Raw genomic sequence first — 22,147 nt, 5'->3', positions numbered from 1 at the left:
TCTGTGAGCTTCATAAAATCATTAAATCAATTTGATTTTCTTCACACTGTGGGATATGGAAGTCAGATCTGAATAAAAATCAAATGAACTAAAATCTGATAATTACAGATGTTGGGGCTGTTCTAATTATCTCATGAACAATTTCCTCTGCAAACTGCAACAATGATTCAACATCAGTGTTTTGGGGTTTTTTGTACATGTAACACCGTCATGAGCAATCAAAGCCAGAGTTCCCTTCTTCACCATAAAAGGAGCATTTCGTTAGTCACTGACGGCAGGTAGTTACTCAACACATCCAAACTCCAGCCTATATAACAGCTTCTCACAGCACTGAGACACAAGTTGCACACAACGAGGAAGCATGAAGACTTTGACTCTGAGCATTCTGCTTGGCCTGGCAGTGGCAGTTTACTGCATGCCAGTATCTCAGATTACTGGGCAAGATGAAAGTTTTGCAAAGGTATGTGTACTTGGCTGTTTTTTATTTTTTGGCATAGGCTAGAGTGGACAAACGTTGTGATTATTTTAATTGTCCATCCCATGTTGTTATTTGTCTTGTTTCTTGAGCTTAAACATGCTGACAGATATTTGAGTGTAAAGCTCTGAATATTTCTCTCTTCCAGAACTACCTGAAGAAATTCTTCAACCTCACAGAGGAGGAGGGTCCAGCTGTCAGAAGGGGCATCAGCCCGCTGAACAAGAAGCTGGCTGAGATGCAGAGATTCTTTGGTCTCCAGATCACCGGGTCTCTGGATGCTGACACTTTGGCCATGATGAAGAAGCCCCGCTGTGGGGTTCCCGATGAACAGGTCGCTCGTTTCTCCACTTTTGATAACAACGCTAAATGGCAGAAAAACAGCCTCACATACAGGTGAATGATCTAAAGACACAACATAACACACAACGTGAGAAAATGTGACCACACTAATGATTTTCTTGGATATTGTTGTGCTCTGCAGGATAGAGAACTACACACCTGACATGTCTGTGGCAGAGGTGGATGACTCCATAGACAAAGCTCTGCAGGTGTGGGCCAAAGTCACTCCACTGAGGTTCACAAGGATCTACAGCGGCATTGCTGATATTATGATCTCCTTTGGTCGCCGGGGTGAGTCTAAAAACACACTAAGTAATATAATCACTGAACGTTTTTATTGTATTATTGCACAAGACAGGATCATCCCACCTATCAGTCAGGAACACTAAGCTTTTTTAGTGTCTGTGTTTTGTTTGGCCAACCCTGAAACTACTATCTTCTAACAGCACATGGTGATTATTACCCCTTTGATGGCCCTGATGGCACTCTCGCCCACGCATTTGCTCCCGGTGATGGCATTGGAGGGGATGCCCATTTTGATGAAGATGAAACATTCACGTTCCGCTCAAACACGGGTAAGTTTGTTTACTTTTATGAACTGTGGTGTCCAAATTATTACTCTGTAGTGTGCGACCTGAGTTATCCTTAGCTGTAACCAATTGTCATTCTGTGTTTTCTACTTCAGGCTACGTCCTCTTTATGGTTGCTGCCCATGAATTTGGTCACTCTCTGGGCTTGTCTCACTCCAATGACCCCGGTGCTCTCATGTACTCAGTGTACTCATACAGTAACCCTGACACCTATGTTCTTCCCCGGGATGACGTTAATGGCATCCAGTCCCTCTATGGTGAGTGCTAAATTCTTTTTTTGGTTTTATTCAATTAAAAATATTTGAGTTGACCAAAATCTTAGAAGAGCCTGTGCATAAATAATTTTACAACTTACAACAGTGTGATATTTATTAAATTACCTCCAGGTCCAAATGAGGATATCATTGTACCTGGACCTACAGCCCCCACTACTCCTGATGCCTGTGATTCAACGATGGTTTTGGATGCTGTTGCCACACTGCGAGGAGAGATGCTCTTCTTCAAGGACAGGTATCACAAAATAAATGCATGAATACCTGAGCTACTGAGATTTGCTGACTGATCATTTACATTAATGTACATTTTCTGTGTGTCTTCACAGATTCTTCTGGCGCAACCACCCTCAGAGCAACACACCTCAGCAAACTCTCATCACAAATTTCTGGCCCGATGCCCCTGTTGACATTGATGCTGCTTATGAGAGCCAACAATCAGACCGTGTCTTACTTTTTAAAGGTATGCTTTCTCAGTGTCCACCTAATGCAGCACTCCTTTGAAGTCAGCATTTTTGTGCCTTTACATAGCTTTACTATAAAGTCTACTTCTTATTTGTTCACAGGTCAGCAGGTGTGGGCTTTCAGCGGCTATGATCTTGTAAGTGGCTATCCTAAATCAATATCCAGCTTTGGTCTGCCTAAAAAAGTGAAGAAAGTTGATGCGGCCCTCTATGACGAACAAAGTGGGAAGACTCTGTTCTTTGTAGGCAGTGAATACTACAGGTGTGTTCCACTAAGACCTGAGAAAATTAGGCAACTGATTTTCATACAGCAGCTTACAAGTTGTATTACAAATGTTAGATGAATCTAAATACATTTTTCTTTTCCCAGTTATAATGAGGCCACAAAGAAGATGGATAAGGGATTCCCCAAACAGGTGGATGAGACCTTCTTGGGAATGACCTCCAAAGTGACTGCAGCTCTGCAGCAAGGAGGTGAGCAGCAATTCAGGCTTGAAGACCACTGAAACGAGACAATGATTTCTGTTTTTGATATTTCTGTTTTTATCTTTTGAGTTTACATGTAATGAATGATTGCTATTTTAACATGTTTAAAAATCCCTCTGGTCTGTTATGCAGCACTAACATGTAGCATCTCTGTTCTGCAGGGTACACCTACCTCTACAGTGGACCACAAATGTTTGAGTACGCCATGTGGAGCGGGAGGCTGTACCGTGTGCTGAGGAACAGCTACTTCTTGCCCTGCACCAAATACTAGAGAAGATTTTGAATGCTAAGGCACAGTAAAAAAAAAAGAAAAGAAAGAAGATTAACTGTGTCAATATATTTTTGGATATTTAATTTTATTGTTAAAAAGTTAACAGCAGCGTATGTACTTAATACTGTTATTGTTATGTTAACTTTATTAAGCTTTACCATAACTTTTTATTTTGTTTTATTTATGTCACACTCATTATTTAATTTTTCCGTTCGCTAATTGTTGTTGTTGTGTTTTGACCTATTTATGTACACAAAAGGTCAAATGGAGTACAGTAAAAATAAATTGACATCATCAATAAGCACATTTTAAATGTGTTACTGTTGTGTTACAATGTTACAACCATAGGTGGATAAAGTACACACACTGGTAACTCAAGTATAAGTACAGATCTTCCTGCAAAAGTTGAAGAACTGCTTCTTTACTCAAGTAATAGTATCGTATTTTTCGGACCATAAAGCGCACCGGATTATAAGGCGCATTAAGCAAACAAAGCAGTCATATAAGTCAAACTTTACTCAACTCATTCTTCTTGCTTCCTCCACTTCCGTACCATTGAATCATTAATACTGAATTCTGTCGCAGCTGCTCTATTCCCGTGTTGTTGCAGTATATTAATGACTAACCTCGTATTGTGGATGGATTATCTCAGTTGTTCTCCTGACTGAAGTTTGGTCCGTTTACAGCATTCTGCCATGCCATTGCATTTGTCCCTAACCATCAGGAACCCTCACGTTAACTTTTATCGAGTGGAAAAAAGTTAGCGTTCATCCTCCAGCTTCACTGTGTTTATGTTATGCTAACATAGCTGTGTCGCTAGCGATCATGTTGCACATCATTATATACCAGCTAGCCCAACTTCAGTAACCCTACAAACGCCACTGCTGTTTAGTTTTCTGTCTTCATTTATGTTTGAAGTGATAACAGAGCTGTACGTTTGAATTTTTTCAGAAATCTCTCATTCAGAACATGCTATATCATGTTTAGGTGGAAGCTAGCGAGCTAACTTCCTGCTAACTTCTAACTCCATTAAATTTACTAAATTCTGTTTTCATGGATGCCTGGATGTTAAACTTAATTGTTACACCTGGTAAAGCAGCAACACTGATCATTTTATTAAAGATGAAAGAATTTAGACAGTTTTTAACTCTCACTGATGCCGCAGTGTTTGTTTGACTTTGGGACCTGAAATGGACGGAGTTTAGGACCCAGATTACTCTGCGAGGCTCCTGACTACAGTAGTCATAATGCTCCGACAATCCATTAAGCCTGTGGCTTCGTAGTTTAGCAAAGTCGTACTAAAATGTTTTTTGACAGATTTTTGAGCGCTTTGTACCACATAAAATCGGTTTGAGGTCAGTAAGCACAACCAGAATTCATACATAAGGCGCACCGGATTATACGGAGCCCCGCAGGGGACATGGGAGAAAAAAAAAAATTAAGACGGACTTTTGCGAGATCTCGCAAAACAAACTCAGGATCTCGCAAAAGTTTTGCGAGATCTCGCCAAAGTTTTAGCCGCATTCTTCGGAGGCCGCCAGCTCGAAGCCAACCAACTACATTCACGCCTCAAAATATCTTAAAAGTGTATTTTGTGACCCAGAAAGAGTAATATTACAACTAAGTAGCTGCCGCCATTGTTGGAATTCAACTTTTGTGAGATCTCGCAAAAGTTTTGCGAGATCCCGAGTTTGTTTTGCGAGATCTCGCAAAAGTTTTGCGAGATCCCGAGTTTGTTTTGCGAGATCTCGCAAAAGTCCATCTTAATCTTTTTTTTCTCCCATGTCCCCTGCGGGGCTCCGTAGGATTATATGGTGCACTGTCGATTTAAAAAAATTAAAAATTAAAAATTAAAGGACTTTAAATGGTAAATGGACTGGTTCTTATATAGTGCTTTTCTACTCTCACTGAGTACTCAAAGTGCTTTCTACATCTGGTGCATTCACCCGATCATACCCATTCACACAAGCACATTATCTAAGGTTTTTAGTGCTTCTATCTGACATTCACTCGAATTCACACTCCAATGGATGCATCAGGGGGCAACATGGGGTTAGTATCTTGCCCAAAGATATTTGGCATGTAGACTGGAGGAGCCTGGGATCAAACCACCAACCCTCTGGTGAGTAAATGACCCGTGATTTTTAGCTAACTGAAACACAGTTGGTCATATTATAATAAAATTCCACAACAGAAAAGAATACAATTTGTATTTTAACTTGGAATTAAATTCTTAGGAATGTAGGGTAGCAGAACAAGTAGAATAAAAGTAAAATACAAGAGATAAATGATTCTAAAAAAAAGCCTGCACTAGAGTGCCTCTTTTGTTCAAGCAGCCTTTGAATAACACAACGTTAGCATACTTTGTTTTGTTTTAAATGTTGCTTCACAATATGCAAAAACAGAACTTCAGCAGTGACAGCACAGTGATATAGTGGTTAGAGCTATTGCCTCACAGCAAGAAGGTTATATTTTTAAATCCATCCTGGGATCTTTTCCCTTTGTAGGTACTTCAGATTTCTCCCAACAGCCCAAAGACATGCATGGAGTTGGGTTAATTGGTGATGCTAAATAGGTATGAATGACTCTGGTGAAGCCTGACACTGGACTAGATAAGTAGACAAAATACAGCAGCTGCACCTTCGACTTACAGATATATGTAGCAAACTACACTGAAAGAGTTGGTGTTTATAGATGCACAGTGACAGGAAACAACTCACCTCAAATATCTTAAACCTAAAGTAATGAGCTGTTTTGATAATGCAGTTATACAAATAGAGATATTTCTGTAAAAATGTAGGAAGTGATAGTCAGAAAATAAAGAAAAACGGTAATAGTAAAACTATCTGCGAGTTTTACACCTGAAACTATTACAGCTTTGTGCTAATGGATAATGGTGACTTTAGCATATTCTTATGCTTAATATTTAGCGTATATAAAAAATAAAATAATTATCACATTTAACCCTATAGCTTTAGCTAGTACACAAGCATGCTAACGCTTGCTAATTTGCACAAAACACAAATGATATGTCAGCATTTTGATGTGATGAGGGAAGGTCACAGGATCACCAAAAATATTACAAGTCATTCTGAGTACTTTTATTCGAATTAAGTTCTAATTATTTCATAATGGAAGTGGCTGAACTACAGTAAAATCATATAAAACATATCATATTAACTATTGAGAGAAAAATTCAGAAAATATCAGCTTTGATTTTGAATACCGTGATCATTAGTTCATTGGTCTCAGCTTACATAGTTCACAAGTAAAAACAAAGATTTATTAAAGATTTCTAGTTCTTAGGTTTTGTTCCTGTGCCCCTGATGTTAAGTGTAGGTTTAATTCTGTCATGTTTATTTTCTTGCTCCCTAGTTGTGTCTCATGTCGCAGTTTGTTACTCCTGTCCCTGTGCGCCGTGTTTGTCCTATTCAGTGTCAAGAGCGTGCCTCTGCGCCTGTCGTGTGTTTCCTCTTTTATTTTGATAGTCCCTGTCCTGTGTGCAGTGTGTCTGATTTTGCTTCCCTTGTCTCATTAGGTCTTATTTGTCCCAGCTGTGTTGCCACCTGTTCCCAATCGTCTCATTGTCCTGCTTGTGTATTTAAGTCCTTTGTTTCTCTGTTAGTTGTTCCATTGTACCCTTACTGTGCTGTGTTTTTTCCTCTGAGCTCCCTGTGATCCTCGTCCTTAGTCTCTAGTTTTCAGGTTTCTAGTTTTCTAGCTTCCTAGTGTTAGTGATGGCCAAATGAAGCTTTCTGAATCATTGAAGCTTGTGTTCATTACTCAAAGCTTTTCAACACAGTCGTCTTTGGTGACATCTGGTGGCCAAAAATATGAAGAGCAGCTTGAATCCACAAAATAAAATGAACTGCTTCATTATGACTGCCCATGCTACAGAGTGGAGTTCACAGTTGTTAGGTTTATGTTGGCACAAACCTGTTGCTGACTGAGACGAGCGCTGTTCCTGCCGCTCGAACCCCAGTCACTCTCAGTCAGCTCCCCTGTAGCACTGCCTTTTATTGTGGTTACATGAATATGCATAGGTTCCTTAACATATGACATCTTACACATTGTGAACAAAGAGTACCTCGTCTGTGTGTAGTGTAGGTATGTGTGTGTGTGTGTCAAGATGTGACCCTGTGAATGATCTGCTGGCGCCCGTGAGTCCAACAGTTCACCTAAACAGACACAGAGTAGGTGTCCTCCTATACTATAAATCAGAAAAAGAAGGTACGACCTCTCTCATGACCTTAGGATGTGTGTGTATGCCAGAGTGCTCTGGAACGCACACAGAGTCTTTGTAGACTACTAAGGATCAGACATCCTGTCATTATACAATCGATTAAATACCTCTAAGCATATATGATTATATGTTTCTAAGCAAAAATAACAATCCAACAATATAACTCTGACAGCAGATCTATCTGATGTTGGGCCACCGTTGTGTTGCTTTGAACATGTATTTTTGGGGGTGAAGAAATTGTTATGTTTATTTGTTTAATAAATAATTTTCATCAATAAACTTTCCTTGTGCCACGGTGTGGTCTTCCTTTGCTTGTGACTTCTTGATGTTGGTAAATACAATAGATTAAAATTGCATATAATATACATATAAAAATGCACAACTCATTATGGAGTATGCTTCTGTTGTGACCAAAATCAACTCAAAATACTCCCACATGACAGAACCTCCTTCCACCCTGGCTGGCTGCATATCTCTCAACAGAATAATCACTGGTTTGCTGTCTCTCACCATCAAAAAACTCCACAAATCCCGCAAATGATTCACTTCCTTATAAACCACCGAATCAAGAACCAAAGCATTTAATGAAGCTTTTTAATGACGTCACTGATCACGTGACTCTGGCCAAATGAATCAACTGCATGGTCCTCGTCCAAGTCTCCGGTGATCAGAATGGGAGGCTCTCTGTCAACATTCACTACTCCTCCAATCTCCAGCTCACCACCTTCTCTGCTGTTTGAATCCCAGGCCTGCAGCGGCGGCTCGCGACGAACGAAGAAGGATGGTGAAGTGAACAATACAATACAACTTCATTTCTATAACACATTAGAAATCTTGCCTTTCCCTCTAGTTAATATTTCTTTTATGACTTTATATCATGCACTTTTATGCTCATTTAAATTCTTGTTTGCTCTGTACCTGTTGCTTTCCTATGTATCAGTGACAGTTATCTTCTTGCATACGTGGTACTTGCTTTGGTCCTATTTCTATTATCCTCCTCCTATACTCTCTTACTTGTTAAGCACCTTGGCATACCCTTGGTTTTTAAGTGTGCTTTATAAATAAAGTTTATTGTTATTATTATTATTATTATTATTATTATTATTATTATTATTATTATTATTATTATTTAAAGACCAGAGGTACACCAAAGTGCTTCTAAATACAATAGTAGGAAATAAAAATAAAATTACATAAAATTAAAGGATAAATCAGCAGTCTAATGTAATGCAAATCAGTTTAACAAATGCAATAGTTATCAGCTTCTTCTAATTCAGGAGAATAATGCAAACTAAAACTACATAATAATTCACAATCTTTAGTTAGGGGTATAACAGATGCAATAGTAAAGTGCAAAAAACACTACCAGATGAAACAAAGCACTAATTAATCGGCAATGCTAAGTTAAATAAATAAGTTATTGATCGTAATTTAAAAGATCAAATAATTCAGACACGGGAATATCAACTGGAAGATTATTCCGGTGATATAATAATATAAGTTAAGATTGCATATAGGTGCAATTGCAAAGTACAATGAATACTACCTAATAAAAACTCTAACTAGCCAGGAATGCTAGATTAACCCTTTAAGACCTACCATAGAACCAAGTCCGCCAGAGCTTATATTATATTTTTACATGCTGTGGAGCCATTTTTGGGAGCATTTCAAGTTGCTGTACATCAATACAACCATTATAGCCCAAATTTTAATAATATGTCTGCATTAAGTGCATAGTAATTACATAAATTACAAAAAAGTGCAATAAACTACAAAAAGATTGAAAATCGTTTTTGGTTTTTTAACATATATTTCTAGTTAGAGAAATTTAAGAGGCTTATCTCTCAAAACTGTAAATACAAAAAAGTTGCACAAAATAGTTTCCCACCACAGGAAATTTATTTTGAGTGTCTTAATAGGTTTATTTTTGAAATACACCAATTTTTATACACTGCAGGAAAAATGAATATAAATATAAAAACTACAGGCAGACGTTGTTTTATTACAAGAGACAAACAGACCTGTCACAGCTATAAATGAACTTAAAGTACCTGAGTTTCCCACTGTGTTCTTCGCCTCCTACAGCTTTAGACAAAGGGGAGAAGCAATTTTAATACATAAAGATATTAATTTCTCAGTACTCACATTTATAGATCCAGAGGGTAGATTCCTAATCATTAAATTATCTATACTTAACAAAAAGCTATGTAAGTACATAGCTTCTTCCACTTTTTTTTAGTGCACTCTCTGAACACCCAGATTGCGCACTTCTTGGGGCAACCTCAACTTTGGACTACATGAAGAAATGGATAGGCTCAATACAGCAGGAACTCAGCACAATTTGCGGTCCACAAATATAATAATCAGACAGTAGATGAGCGACTTTGGTCTTGGCGACGCATGGCGCTCCCTTCACCCCAACTATAAGGAATATACTTTCTTCTCATATGTCCATCACTCCTACTCTCATCACGATTATTTTGTAGTGAGCAGCTCACTGTTGAGTGACATTTCAGACACTGAGATACACCCTATAGCTGTCAGCGATCATGCTCCTCTGTCGTTAACACTAATACATCAGAAGAACATTCCACCAAGTAAAAACTGGAGATTAATACATCATTGCTCAAAGATGAAGAATTTATTCAACATTTTATAAAAGGAGTGGACTTTATATTTAGACTATAATGACGTTGGAACATCAACATCTGTTCTCTGGGAAGCAGGGAAAGCTGTGATGAGATGTAAAATAATTTCTTTCTCATCACATAAAAAGAAAAAAAAAAAAGAATATTCAGGAATTAGAAAAAAAACCCAAAATCTTTAGAAGAAGCCTACGTGTCCCATCGGGAACAGGAAATGCTGAACAAAATACACAAAACAAAACTAGAATTAAATGAAATTATGAATAACAAAACCCTCAATTCTTAGTACAGAGACTTCGCTTGCAAAATTTTGAACACCAGGGCCGTGCAGAGATGTTGAAAGGGGTGGGTGCTCAAAGTTAAAAAGGGGCACATAGAACCAGGGTGAAGAACAACAACACACATTCATCAAGAATCTAATATGGAATCTCATCACACTATATCACTGTCATCAGGGCTGCCACGATTAGTCGACTATCAAAATCGTCGACGACTAATTTAATAGTCGACGCGTCGTTTGAAGCTTTGTAAGATCCCAAGAGACGCAGGAATAAGTAGCAGGATTTAAGAGTGTAATAACGGACTGAAACAGAAGATGGCAGCACTGCATGTACAAGGATGCCAGCTGCCGTTAAACCCCGAAGAAGAAGAAGCTGTGTCCCACAATTCATAGCGCAGCCCATCTCAGTTTCCAACAATGGCGGCAGCTAGTTAGTTTTAATATTACTCTTATTATTCTTTCTGGGTCACAAAATAAACGTTTAACATATTTTCATAAACTTCACCGAAACTATCTGCAGATTTCATTAAAATTTAGTGAAATATCATCTTGTCTTTATTTTTAGTTAGCACAGACCTTAAACACTTAAAGATGTAAGCTAATGATAGTTATATAAGAGCAGATGCTGCTGGTGCAATAAGCTGTACGTTTTACGTCCATTTGATGCATGATCTGATTAGTCAACTAATCAAAAATAATCAGTGACTAGTCGACTATCAAAATAATCGTTTGTGGCAGCCCTAGGTACAATGTTGCTGTTGAGGGGTTGCTGCTGCTCCTGCTGCTGATAGTGCTGAAGGGCAGGGCTGTGTTGATCTGAGACTGTAGACATTAAAGAATCCATAGGAGAGATGGTAGCTGATTACAGTTTTTCTTGATTGCTTAAACACATTTCTTGAAACTATGCCTCGTATTCCCAAAACAGTAAACACAAATCCATAACGTCTCACCCAATTTCCCAAACACCGTATTGTTAGGTCAAAATGAAGCTCTATACTCAAAACCAATCACTCTTGCTGAAAAACCAAACTTTGCCACAGACAGCATTCACAAGGCCCCAAACACACACATGACAACATAATCTTACACATTGGTGCAATAAATGTAAAACAATATTCCCCAAACTGCCAAGTTATGTTCCTTGTGGTTCTTCCCCTCAAAAACCTTTTCAAATCATGAACAAAAAAGATGAAACCAATGTAGATACAGTGGCACATTTTTATTCATGTACCATACAGTATAACACACACCAAAAACATTAGTCCACCTCAGCATCCTGTCTGTGGTCTGGGTCAGGCTAGAGAATCTCATCCACATCACAGGCTATATTGGCCCTAGCCAGGCAGCGGGGTTAAAATCCTCATGCATGCCTGATCCACACTGGCATGCATATACTGATATGTCAAGGTAGGCATCTTCCATGGCCTGGAGGAGGTGCACATGGACATATGGTTCTTTGTCGTACACTTTCCACCGCCATGCCCAAAATACTCCTCTATCAGGTTTAGAAACGGAGAGTATGAAGGCAGAAAGATGTTAGAACACCAGTCATCAACCATAGCAATGCGATGAAAGCTAATGTAATCCCAAACAACAACGCAGTGGGACTGCTCTGGTTTGTGCTGGTTCCCTGCAGTCCCGCTGGAACATATGTTATCTCAGACTATCAAGAAAAGCAATGAGAAGCATAGCGTTATAGGGTCCTAGAATGGCATGGCAGTGGAGTAACCCTCGTTGGCTGATGGCTGCGCACAGAGTGACATTCCCTCCTTGCTGACCAGGGACATTTACAATAAGCCAATGGGCAATTATGTTCCTTTACCTCCACCTCCTCCTCATTCCCTGGTGTCCTAGACCTCCTCGTCCTCCTCAAACTCTTGCTTTGCATGTCTTTGGATCCATTGTTTCAAACCTGAATGAGCTGACTTTTGTCTATCCATCAAAGTTTCTGATTGGTGTGTGATACATTTTGACTCCTAGTGTTTCCACTTTGTTACAGTTTTTCTCGAAAACTCTATTGTTTGAACCAAAGTCTCAGTTGCCTGAACCCACTTATTGAATCAGTCACTCTTTTGGCAAAACCATAAGCACTTTTCACCTGTTTAGACACATCTTGTCAACATATTATCATTGTGATGCACCTGTGTTGCATAATGGTGAGCACTGGTGGCAAAAGTCAAACACAATTAACGCTCAGGTGTCACCGGTTGAACACAACTCAAAATTTATCACACTTGTGGCTAATGATGTAAGGATACATATAAGCCAGATCACTGGTTTGTGAGGCACTACAATGGTTAGAAATCCAAGAAGAGGAGTTCGTATGAGAGGAGGTCAAGGTGGTCAGCGAGGACAAAGAACAGTAATATCAGATGAAATCAGAGCTACTGTGATTGTCCATGTTTTTGTCCATAGTATGACAATGAAGGAGGCCAGACTAAGGGTACAACCAAACAGTAGATTCACTGTGTCTACCATGATCCGAAGAGCACAGGTAGTTACCTTTTTCGACATCATAGTATGTAAATGTTGACAACAATTACATATGTACAATGACTGTACTACATACTTTACCACAGTAAACATGTTTCAGTACATCACTGTGCCAGTGTACTGTAGTTTTGTAATGGATGGTTAGTCTGACTGTTTGCAGGCCTATTCCATGTATGTATTTTTGTAAGTGCATGCTCTGTTTTTGTAGAGTTGAAAGCTGATTAACCACCCTTTAATTTTTAATTTGTCACGTCTTGAACCTTTTCATTTAAATTTTACTGATGTACCTGGAGAGGTGTGAGACATGTTTATGTACTGGCATCACCTTTATGCAATGAGATGACAGGAAAAGTGATGTAACTACCATCACAGAAGACAGATGCATCTATAGGCGTTGGGATCCCTGGCCACTGCTCCCCAATCTAGTATAAGCAGTTGCACACTGCTGAGATCTTACATAGATGGGTGTTCCTGATAGTAGGTAGATGAAAGAGCAATCAGATATAAGAGATCCAGACTGTCCTCTTCTGTTAAAACCAGCAAAAATATGTTAAAGAGTAATAATAAAACAACAACAAGCTGCAGCCAACATAAAGTGGAAAAGACTGCTTACACCTTCATATGGGTTTGGGAGAATATATTTACTTTTTAAAGATTGTGTCCAAAGATGTTTTACACAAGGTTTATGTAAAGCGGCCTACTTGGGTTTGAAGCACAGTTCGTCAGTTTTAAATAGGAACTTGAATTAGAAGTTTAGTTCCCCGTTTGGACTTTGGTCATTATTTTCACGTTGTAGAATACAACAAGGTTGGTGATAAGTTGGTAAGGTGGTCAGTGAAGATGTGGTTGCATTAGTAAATGGGTCAAACAGAGAGCTCTCTAAACAGGATTGTGACCCATTTATCTATTTTAAACCTTCAGATTAAGAACATTGTGATGGAAATGAAAAAACACTAGCAGGTATGGATTAATTCAAATACATTTCATCTATGTAGCGGTGCACTGACAGCAGCCATCATTCCGCAGTTTTAAAATTTACTTTAAAGAATTTTGTATGGCTATGTGTGAGTGCTATTATTATTTCACACATAGAAACAGAACATCATTGCGTGAGAACCAGTCTAAACCAGACAGGCTTCCTGCTTACGCTTTGATGTAATACAAAATTACACATCTCTAGTACAAGTGGTTGCAGAATCAACTGTTGTCACCAACTTGACTATTTGTCATCAAAACGGTGCTTTAAGTAAAGTAGTCATGTAGTTTATCACACTTCCCATGGAAATGTTGTCATCCATAAACAAGAAAATACTGACATTAATCTCTGCTTTTCTAAAATAACTATTATATTTTATTATTATATGTGATAATGTAGATACAACGAGGAACAAAGGTTGATGGAGGGATCACCAATGTCTGTTGAGGAGCAGTGGCCAGAGATCCCAACGCCTATAGATGCTGCTGTCTTCTATGATGGTACTTACATCACTTTTCTTTTAGAGCCCTTTAAAATGTCAATTTCTCATAAAAAGAAATTCAATCCAACAAAATTTACAGTACATTTACACTAACACTTCATAGTTTTCTGCTCCTTTGCTGTTTGACTCTCAGATTAATAGAATATCTTCACTAACTGTGATTGGAAAATACTTGCATATAGACATAGAGTAAAAAAAAAAGATGTAAGGTATAAAGGTTTATAACCAAGGCAGTACTATCCAAGGTACTTAAACCTTTTCATTATGAATACTTTTGAATGCACTGTACACAGACAGTCCTTGCCCCATACAGCAAACACAGTTTGCCACAATACATTTTAAGTTTCAAATTCTAAATGAATATTGATTTCCCCACAGGATCTGTGCACTTCTTCAAAGGAAACTTGGACTACAAATACGACTCCAACTTCAAACGTGTGCACTCCATCAGTCGTGTTAATGAGCTGCTGGAATGTGAAGTGAAGGAAGGCAATGAAACAGTGACAGAGAGGAGATAAGTGAAGTAATGCTTTCCCTGGAGCTTGACGGTGCTGTGCATGCGTACACAAACTTTTACGTCCAGTAATAACCACAATGTATCGAACAGAAAATAGAGAAGTGGTTAGGGTGTGGTTAGTCTTACCTCAGTGTGTAATACAGTGATGTAACATTGGAATTTGTACAGTTTTCATGATTTGAAATGTGTGTTTTAATCTATTTTTGCTGCTAATTTTAATTTTAAATCTCTCTATACAAACATCAACATGTGATATAGAGCTATTCAGCCAAACGTAACATTTATTTTAAGCTCGTGTCGTTCCATCAGAGGGATTTATTTTTTACTTAGCAAAGAAAATTTGATATTTTCCTGATAAAAAAAAATATCTTTGCTTTTCTATTAAAACATATTCAGTGTGTGTGGGTGTGTGTGTGTGTGTCTTTTTACTGCTGTTGCCTAATTTACCTGAGGCTGAACGTTACTTTATGAAGTCAAAACTCTTCATCCCTGTGTCCAGTATTGTGTAACACTGACACAAAGTGTTTTGGGATAATTACAGGTAAGGTGGAAAACACCCACCTGCAGTCGACTCACAGAAAAAAAAAAACTTTCCAGTTTCCAACACGTTATGCGGTTGGGCACGATTGAATGTGTAGAATAAACTGACTTTAATGTTTCTGGTAAATGGACTGATTCTTATATAGCGCTTTTCTACTCTCCTGGAGTACTCAAAGTGCTCTATACAACATGCCTCATTCACACCCACTCATACAAGCACTTCTAAACACAAGTGCAAACTAATCTGCATTCACACACATTCACACTCCGATGAATGCATCAGAGGACAATTTGGGGTTAGTATCTCAAGGATGCTTGGCACGCAGACTGGGGAAGCCAAGAATCAAACCACCAACCTTCTGATCAGTAACTGATCTGCTCTGCCATCTGAGCCACCCCACTGATAACATTAACACTTCACTGTAGCAATTTCAAGACTTCAGGTAGTAAAGTGAATCTGATCTTGTCTTGGCTCTGTGTGAGGCACACGTTTAAAGTACATGTTGTGCATTAAGGACAGGGTTTTCAAGAACTTCAGCTAATAGACTTCAGCTTGGTCCACGGGTTTGTTCCACGCACCTCAAAAGGTGGCTCATTGTAGAAGATGTGGTTGCACAATTGTAACAGAAATGGTGGCAATGTCAACATTAATCTTCCTTTCCTGTATGTGATGTGCAGCACTTGAAACCCTCCATGACCAATTCCTGGCAAAATACTTCTTTTCATTTGGAATCATGTTGGATCGTGCAAAAACCAAAGTGTTCATAGTGAAAAAAAACCTTCCAATTCCTCAATGCAGTGTTTGACAGAATATTAAATTTATGTTAACACATCCATTACAAGAAAACACAGGTGAAAGTGTTTAATGAGACAAGAACTGTTCTGAGATTATTAAGTCCAGATACCAAATACCACTGAGAAAATATGAAAGAAAACTAGAAACTAAGTTTTAAATAATAACAGCTAAGCTAAAAGAAGGAAACCAGCTTTGAACCCTATATTAAAATGAAGTGAATCAACAACAACAACAATAATAATAATTGTGGAAAAAACACACAAAGAAAATCTTCAAATATGTGATTAAATCTGCTTTAAATCAGCTATGAGGTCAATTCTGGAAAAGGAAAAATGGACGCTTGTTTTCTTTGTTTGAGAGCTTGAAAATAGGAATAGTTTTACATTTTATTTCTAGAACTTTCATAAAGAGGGAAAACAACTTTAACCTGAGTTCACTGAGCTATATAAATCCAATCCATTATTATTATTATTATTATTATTATTATTATTATTATTATTATTATTATTAAAATCTGATAATTACAGATGTTGGGGCTGTTCTAATTATCTCATGAACAATTTCCTCTGCAAACTGCAACAATGATTCAACATCAGTGTTTGGGGTTTTTTGTACATGTAACACCGTCATGAGCAATCAAAGCCAGAGTTCCCTTCTTCACCATAAAAGGAGCATTTCGTTAGTCACTGACGGCAGGTAGTTACTCAACACATCCAAACTCCAGCCTATATAACAGCTTCTCACAGCACTGAGACACAAGTTGCACACAACGAGGAAGCATGAAGACTTTGACTCTGAGCATTCTGCTTGGCCTGGCAGTGGCAGTTTACTGCATGCCAGTATCTCAGATTACTGGGCAAGATGAAAGTTTTGCAAAGGTATGTGTACTTGGCTGTTTTTTATTTTTTGGCATAGGCTAGAGTGGACAAACGTTGTGATTATTTTAATTGTCCATCCCATGTTGTTATTTGTCTTGTTTCTTGAGCTTAAACATGCTGACAGATATTTGAGTGTAAAGCTCTGAATATTTCTCTCTTCCAGAACTACCTGAAGAAATTCTTCAACCTCACAGAGGAGGAGGGTCCAGCTGTCAGAAGGGGCATCAGCCCGCTGAACAAGAAGCTGGCTGAGATGCAGAGATTCTTTGGTCTCCAGATCACCGGGTCTCTGGATGCTGACACTTTGGCCATGATGAAGAAGCCCCGCTGTGGGGTTCCCGATGAACAGGTCGCTCGTTTCTCCACTTTTGAAAACAACCTCAAATGGAAGAAAAACAGCCTCACATACAGGTGAATGATCTAAAGACACAACATAACACACAACGTGAGAAAATGTGACCACACTAATGATTTTCTTGGATATTGTTGTGCTCTGCAGGATAGAGAACTACACACCTGACATGTCTGTGGCAGAGGTGGATGACTCCATAGACAAAGCTCTGCAGGTGTGGGCCAAAGTCACTCCACTGAGGTTCACAAGGATCTACAGCGGCATTGCTGATATTATGATCTCCTTTGGTCGCTGGGGTGAGTCTAAAAACACACTAAGTAATATAATCACTGAACGTTTTTATTGTATTATTGCACAAGACATGACCATCCCACCTATCTCACCATCTCACCTATATTTTTTAGTGTTTTTTTTGTTTTGTTTGGCCAAGTCTAATACCACTATCTTCTAACAGCACATGGTGATGGTTACCCCTTTGATGGCCCTGATGGCACTCTCGCCCACGCATTTGCTCCCGGTGATGGCATTGGAGGGGATGCCCATTTTGATGAAGATGAAACGTTCACGTTCCGCTCAAACACGGGTAAGTTTGTTTACTTTTATGAACTGTGGTGTCCAAATTATTACTCTGTAGTGTGCGACCTGAGTTATCCTTAGCTGTAACCAATTGTCATTCTGTGTTTTCTACTTCAGGCTACGTCCTCTTTATGGTTGCTGCCCATGAATTTGGTCACTCTCTGGGCTTGTCTCACTCCAATGACCCCGGTGCTCTCATGTACTCAGTGTACTCATACAGTAACCCTGACACCTATGTTCTTCCCCGGGATGACGTTAATGGCATCCAGTCCCTCTATGGTGAGTGCTAAATTCTTTTTTTGGTTTTATTCAATTAAAAATATTTGAGTTGACCAAAATCTTAGAAGAGCCTGTGCATAAATAATTTTACAACTTACAACAGTGTGATATTTATTAAATTACTTCCAGGTCCAAATCCAGATCCCGTTAAGCCTGGACCTACAGCGCCCACTACTCCTGATGCCTGTGATTCAACGATGGTTTTGGATGCTGTTGCCACAATGCGAGGAGAGATGCTCTTCTTCAAGGACAGGTATCACAAAATAAATGCTTGAATACCTGAGTGAGAAATCTCTCATAGCAGAGCTGGCTTCTGACATTGGCTGATTGGTCATTTACATTAATTTACATTTTGTGCATGTGTTCACAGATTAGTCTGGCGCAAACACCCTCAGATCAGCACACCTATACAAACTCTCATCTCAGCTAACTGGCCCGATGCCCCTGTTAATATTGATGCTGCTTATGAGAGCCAAAAATTAGACCGTGTCTTACTTTTTAAAGGTATGCTTTCTCAGTGTCCACCTAATGCAGCACTCCTTTGAAGTCAGCATTTTTGTGCCTTTACATAGCTTTACTATAAAGTCTACTTCTTATTTGTTCACAGATCAGCAGGTGTGGGCTTTCAGCGGCTATGATCTTGTAAGTGGCTATCCTAAACCAATATCCAGCTTTGGTCTGCCCAAAACAGTGAAGAAAGTTGATGCGGCCCTCTATGACGAACAAAGTGGGAAGACTCTGTTCTTTGTAGGCAGTGAATACTACAGGTGTGTTCCACTAAGACCTGAGAAAATTAGGCAACTGATTTTCATACAGCAGCTTACAAGTTGTATTACAAATGTTAGATGAATCTAAATACATTTTTCTTTTCCCAGTTATAATGAGGCCACAAAGACGATGGATAAGGGATTCCCCAAACAGGTGGATGAGACCTTCTTGGGAATGACCTCCAAAGTGACTGCAGCTCTGCAGCAAGGAGGTGAGCAGCAATTCAGGCTTGAAGACCACTGAAACGAGACAATGATTTCTGTTTTTGATATTTCTGTTTTTATCTTTTGAGTTTACATGTAATGAATGATTGCTATTTTAACATGTTTAAAAATCCCTCTGGTCTGTTATGCAGCACTAACATGTAGCATCTCTGTTCTGCAGGGTACACCTACCTCTACAGTGGACCACAAATGTTTGAGTATGCCATGTGGAGCGGGAGGCTGTACCGTGTGCTGTCGAACAGCTACTTCTTGCCCTGCTACTATAAGCCAGTTTTCTAACTTGTTTACAGAAGATTTTGAATGTTAAATAAGGCACAGTAAAAAAAATAAAGAGAAACTGTATCAATATAATTTTGGATATCTAATATTATTGTTGAACAATTACCAGCAGCTTATGTACTTAATTTTGTTTTTGTTATGTTAATCATTGCTTCATTGAGGTTCACCTTTTTATTTTGTTTTATTTATGGCACAGTCATTATGTAATTCTTTCACTCGCTAATTGTTTTTGTTGTGTTTTCAACTTTAATTACTGTGACTTTATGTATACAAAAGATCAAATGGAGTGCAGTAAAATTAAATTGACATCATCAATAAGCACATTTTAAGTATGTTACTGTTGTGTTACAATGTTACAACCAAAGGTGGATAAAGTACACACACTGGTAATGTAAGAATAAGTACAGATCTTTTATTTACAAAATACTGATGCAAAAGTTGAAGAAGTGCTTCCTTACCTCTCATATATAATCCAAGTATAAAAGAAAAAGTATCTCTTTGGAGTTATTTTTAGCTAACTTAAACTCAGTCATATTATAATAAAAATATACAATAGAAAGTTCTTACGAATGTAGAGTCGGTAGAATAAAAGTGATATAGAGATAAATGACTACTAAAATATTAGGGGTGCAACGATACACAAAATTCACGGTTCGGTTCGGTTCGATACTTTGGTGTCACGGTTCGATATTTTTTTCGATACAAAAAAAATGTTCATGCCTTTTTAATTTGTCATTTATTAAAATTATAACTATATATTTTAACTCAAAAGTACAGTTTTTAAATTTAATGTTGCTGAAACAACAAAGTAATAAAATATATATATATATATATATATATATATATATATATATATATCTGATTGAGGAATCACTCATCTTTGGAAAAGAGAGTTTATTACAGAGAAATGGCTCTTACCAAAATAAAAGCTATACGCTTCTTCTGGGCTATATTCTCAGCAGCATATTAAACATATCAGTTCCCCATGAGGAGAATCATGTGCTAACGGCTGTCTAAATGACTCGGGTAAAGTTTGTAGCATGCGTGCTTGTTGTTTTTGTCTGCTTCCACTTGTCTTTGCACGAGGATGATGTCGGAGTAAATGTGCAGTCATATTCGTTGTGTTCCCACTAGTGCTGTCAGCGTTAATCTCGTTGAAATGACGTTAACGCCACAACACGGCAAGTTTACGAGCTACCGCGGATCGCCCCGTGCCTGGGGCTGGACAGCCAACACGTTAACGAGCTAACTGCGCTAACGCAGTAGTTCCCACCAATGTAATTGAGCATTGCACATCCGACATACTGTTTTACTTTAGTCCATGACGCGCTTACCTTCAGGGTCATATTTCACATGAAAACCGAAATAGTTCCAAACGCCAGATCTGAATGAGGGTGGGGGAGGTTCAATTTGCCATGTTGCAAGGAGAGCTAAACTTCTGTCTCGCTAGCTTGCCCTGCGCTCAGTGAATCTGCGTTCGACTACTCCGCCTAGGCTGCACTGTCGAGCGCAGATCCACTGAGCGCTCAACACAGACAGCATCGTCAGAAGGAAAGTTGATCAAATAAATTAAAAATTTGTATTGTTCAATACATATGAGTACCGAACCGAAAGCACTGTATCGAACGGTTCAATATCGATACGAGTATCGTTGCACCCCTATAACATATATCAGGATGTGAGAACTAATAACTGAGTAGTGTTAAATATCAACACTTCATCGAGTTCTTCTGATCCCTCAGAGGCATCTGATGGAAGACAAAACACTGTTCAGTAGACCATTTCACACTTTATTCTCTTACACAATACTTCTAGAAGGGTGATGCGTCCTGCATGACACATTGCCGTGGATCTCCAAATGGTGGTGCGCCCCTAACAGTTTTATTACAGAAGCTTGAAACTGTGAGATGGTGTGCAGTTGTGGGTCAGCAGAGTGAAGAGTAGGGGGCTCAACACAAATCCTCGGGGAACCCCTGTATTCAGTGTTCTTGTGCTGGAGGTGTTGCTGCTGACCCCGTGCTGTCTTACTGTCAGGAAATCCAGCAGCCAAAGCGAGGTGCTGATCCCCAGCAGATCCAGTTTGTGAATTAGTTGCTGGGGAATGCTGAACTGAAGCCTATGAACAGCATTCTAATGGTCGAGCGGTTTGACCAGTATGCGAACTGAAATGGATCCAGGTTGGGGGGGAAGAGATGTCTTGATTTGATGCATGACTAACTGTTCAAAGCACTTCATAATGATGGGGGGAGTGCGACCGGATGGCAGTCGTTAAAGCAGGAGGGAGATGACTTCTTTGGTACAGGAATGATGGTGGAGGCTTTGAGGCATGTGCAAGCCTGGGTCAGTGATGTATTAAAGATGTCTGTGAAGACATCTGTGAGTTTTGCAGCACAGTCCCTCAGTGCTCGTCCAGGGATGTTGTCAGGACCTGGGGCCTTGCGTGTGTTGATCCTGGCAAGGGATCTCCACAAACTGTCTGGGGATAGTGTCACCACCTGATTGTTCGGGGAGCGGGGGGTTGAATCTTCTCTGCAGGGGAGAAGTTCTGTGCCTCAAAGCAAATAAAGAATTTGTTTAGCTCATCTGATAAAGGGGTGGAACTGACAGCAGTCTGTGGAGTGGGCTTGTAGTCTGTGATGGTTTGTATTTCTTGCCACAGCCTCTGAGTGTCTCTGCTGTCGCTTGCTTATTACCCACCAGTCTACTGTTGTTTACAGCACTGTTACACCCCTGAAAACAGGGGGGAAAGAATCACGAGAGTGATTATGACTTGCGTCTCTCATGCAGTAGTTTATTGCAGTGAAAATGAGCAGAAACGTTTCACATTCTGTACTGCTAAATGTCACATGGTGGAAGAAAAACACTAATTAATAAACCGAAATACTAAAGTGCTTACTAT

The 22,147-nt window shown here is 39.1% G+C and overlaps 2 protein-coding genes across 2 annotated transcripts; both read left to right on the top strand.

The window, feature by feature from the left end:
• Nucleotides 1-326: 326 nt before the first annotated feature.
• Nucleotides 327-3,206, top strand: LOC146699667 (collagenase 3-like). Its single transcript, XM_085469502.1, has 10 exons — nucleotides 327-460; nucleotides 624-871; nucleotides 960-1,108; nucleotides 1,264-1,392; nucleotides 1,503-1,664; nucleotides 1,794-1,917; nucleotides 2,009-2,142; nucleotides 2,246-2,405; nucleotides 2,514-2,617; nucleotides 2,791-3,206. The coding sequence occupies exons 1-10, from the start codon at nucleotides 362-364 to the stop codon at nucleotides 2,898-2,900; spliced, it is 1,419 nt and encodes a 472-aa protein (XP_085325628.1). The 5' UTR covers nucleotides 327-361; the 3' UTR covers nucleotides 2,901-3,206.
• Nucleotides 3,207-16,636: 13,430 nt separating this feature from the next.
• LOC146699666 (collagenase 3-like) lies at nucleotides 16,637-19,571 on the top strand. Its single transcript, XM_085469501.1, has 10 exons — nucleotides 16,637-16,770; nucleotides 16,934-17,181; nucleotides 17,270-17,418; nucleotides 17,577-17,705; nucleotides 17,816-17,977; nucleotides 18,107-18,230; nucleotides 18,348-18,481; nucleotides 18,585-18,744; nucleotides 18,853-18,956; nucleotides 19,130-19,571. The coding sequence occupies exons 1-10, from the start codon at nucleotides 16,672-16,674 to the stop codon at nucleotides 19,246-19,248; spliced, it is 1,428 nt and encodes a 475-aa protein (XP_085325627.1). The 5' UTR covers nucleotides 16,637-16,671; the 3' UTR covers nucleotides 19,249-19,571.
• Nucleotides 19,572-22,147: the final 2,576 nt, after the last annotated feature.

The sequence above is a fragment of the Copadichromis virginalis genome, linkage group LG10 (genome assembly GCF_057382275.1).
Source record: "Copadichromis virginalis isolate Kocher_CV1m ecotype Utaka linkage group LG10, C_Virginalis_male_GT1.1, whole genome shotgun sequence".
Taxonomy (NCBI): Eukaryota; Metazoa; Chordata; class Actinopteri; order Cichliformes; family Cichlidae; genus Copadichromis; species Copadichromis virginalis.
Note: the sequence above shows the minus strand (reverse complement) of the source record. Positions and strands in the feature narration are given on the sequence as shown.

Bases quoted from the DNA above. Each gene is read 5' to 3' on its own strand.
- LOC146699666 (XM_085469501.1), top strand. From the start codon at position 16,672: ATGAAGACTTTGACTCTGAGCATTCTGCTTGGCCTGGCAGTGGCAGTT. The intron at 18,231-18,347 runs GTATCACAAAAT...ATGTGTTCACAG, and splicing joins ATGCTCTTCTTCAAGGACAG to ATTAGTCTGGCGCAAACACC. The intron at 18,745-18,852 runs GTGTGTTCCACT...TTCTTTTCCCAG, and splicing joins GTAGGCAGTGAATACTACAG to TTATAATGAGGCCACAAAGA.
- LOC146699667 (XM_085469502.1), top strand. From the start codon at position 362: ATGAAGACTTTGACTCTGAGCATTCTGCTTGGCCTGGCAGTGGCAGTT. The intron at 1,109-1,263 runs GTGAGTCTAAAA...ATCTTCTAACAG, and splicing joins GATCTCCTTTGGTCGCCGGG to CACATGGTGATTATTACCCC. The intron at 2,143-2,245 runs GTATGCTTTCTC...ATTTGTTCACAG, and splicing joins CCGTGTCTTACTTTTTAAAG to GTCAGCAGGTGTGGGCTTTC.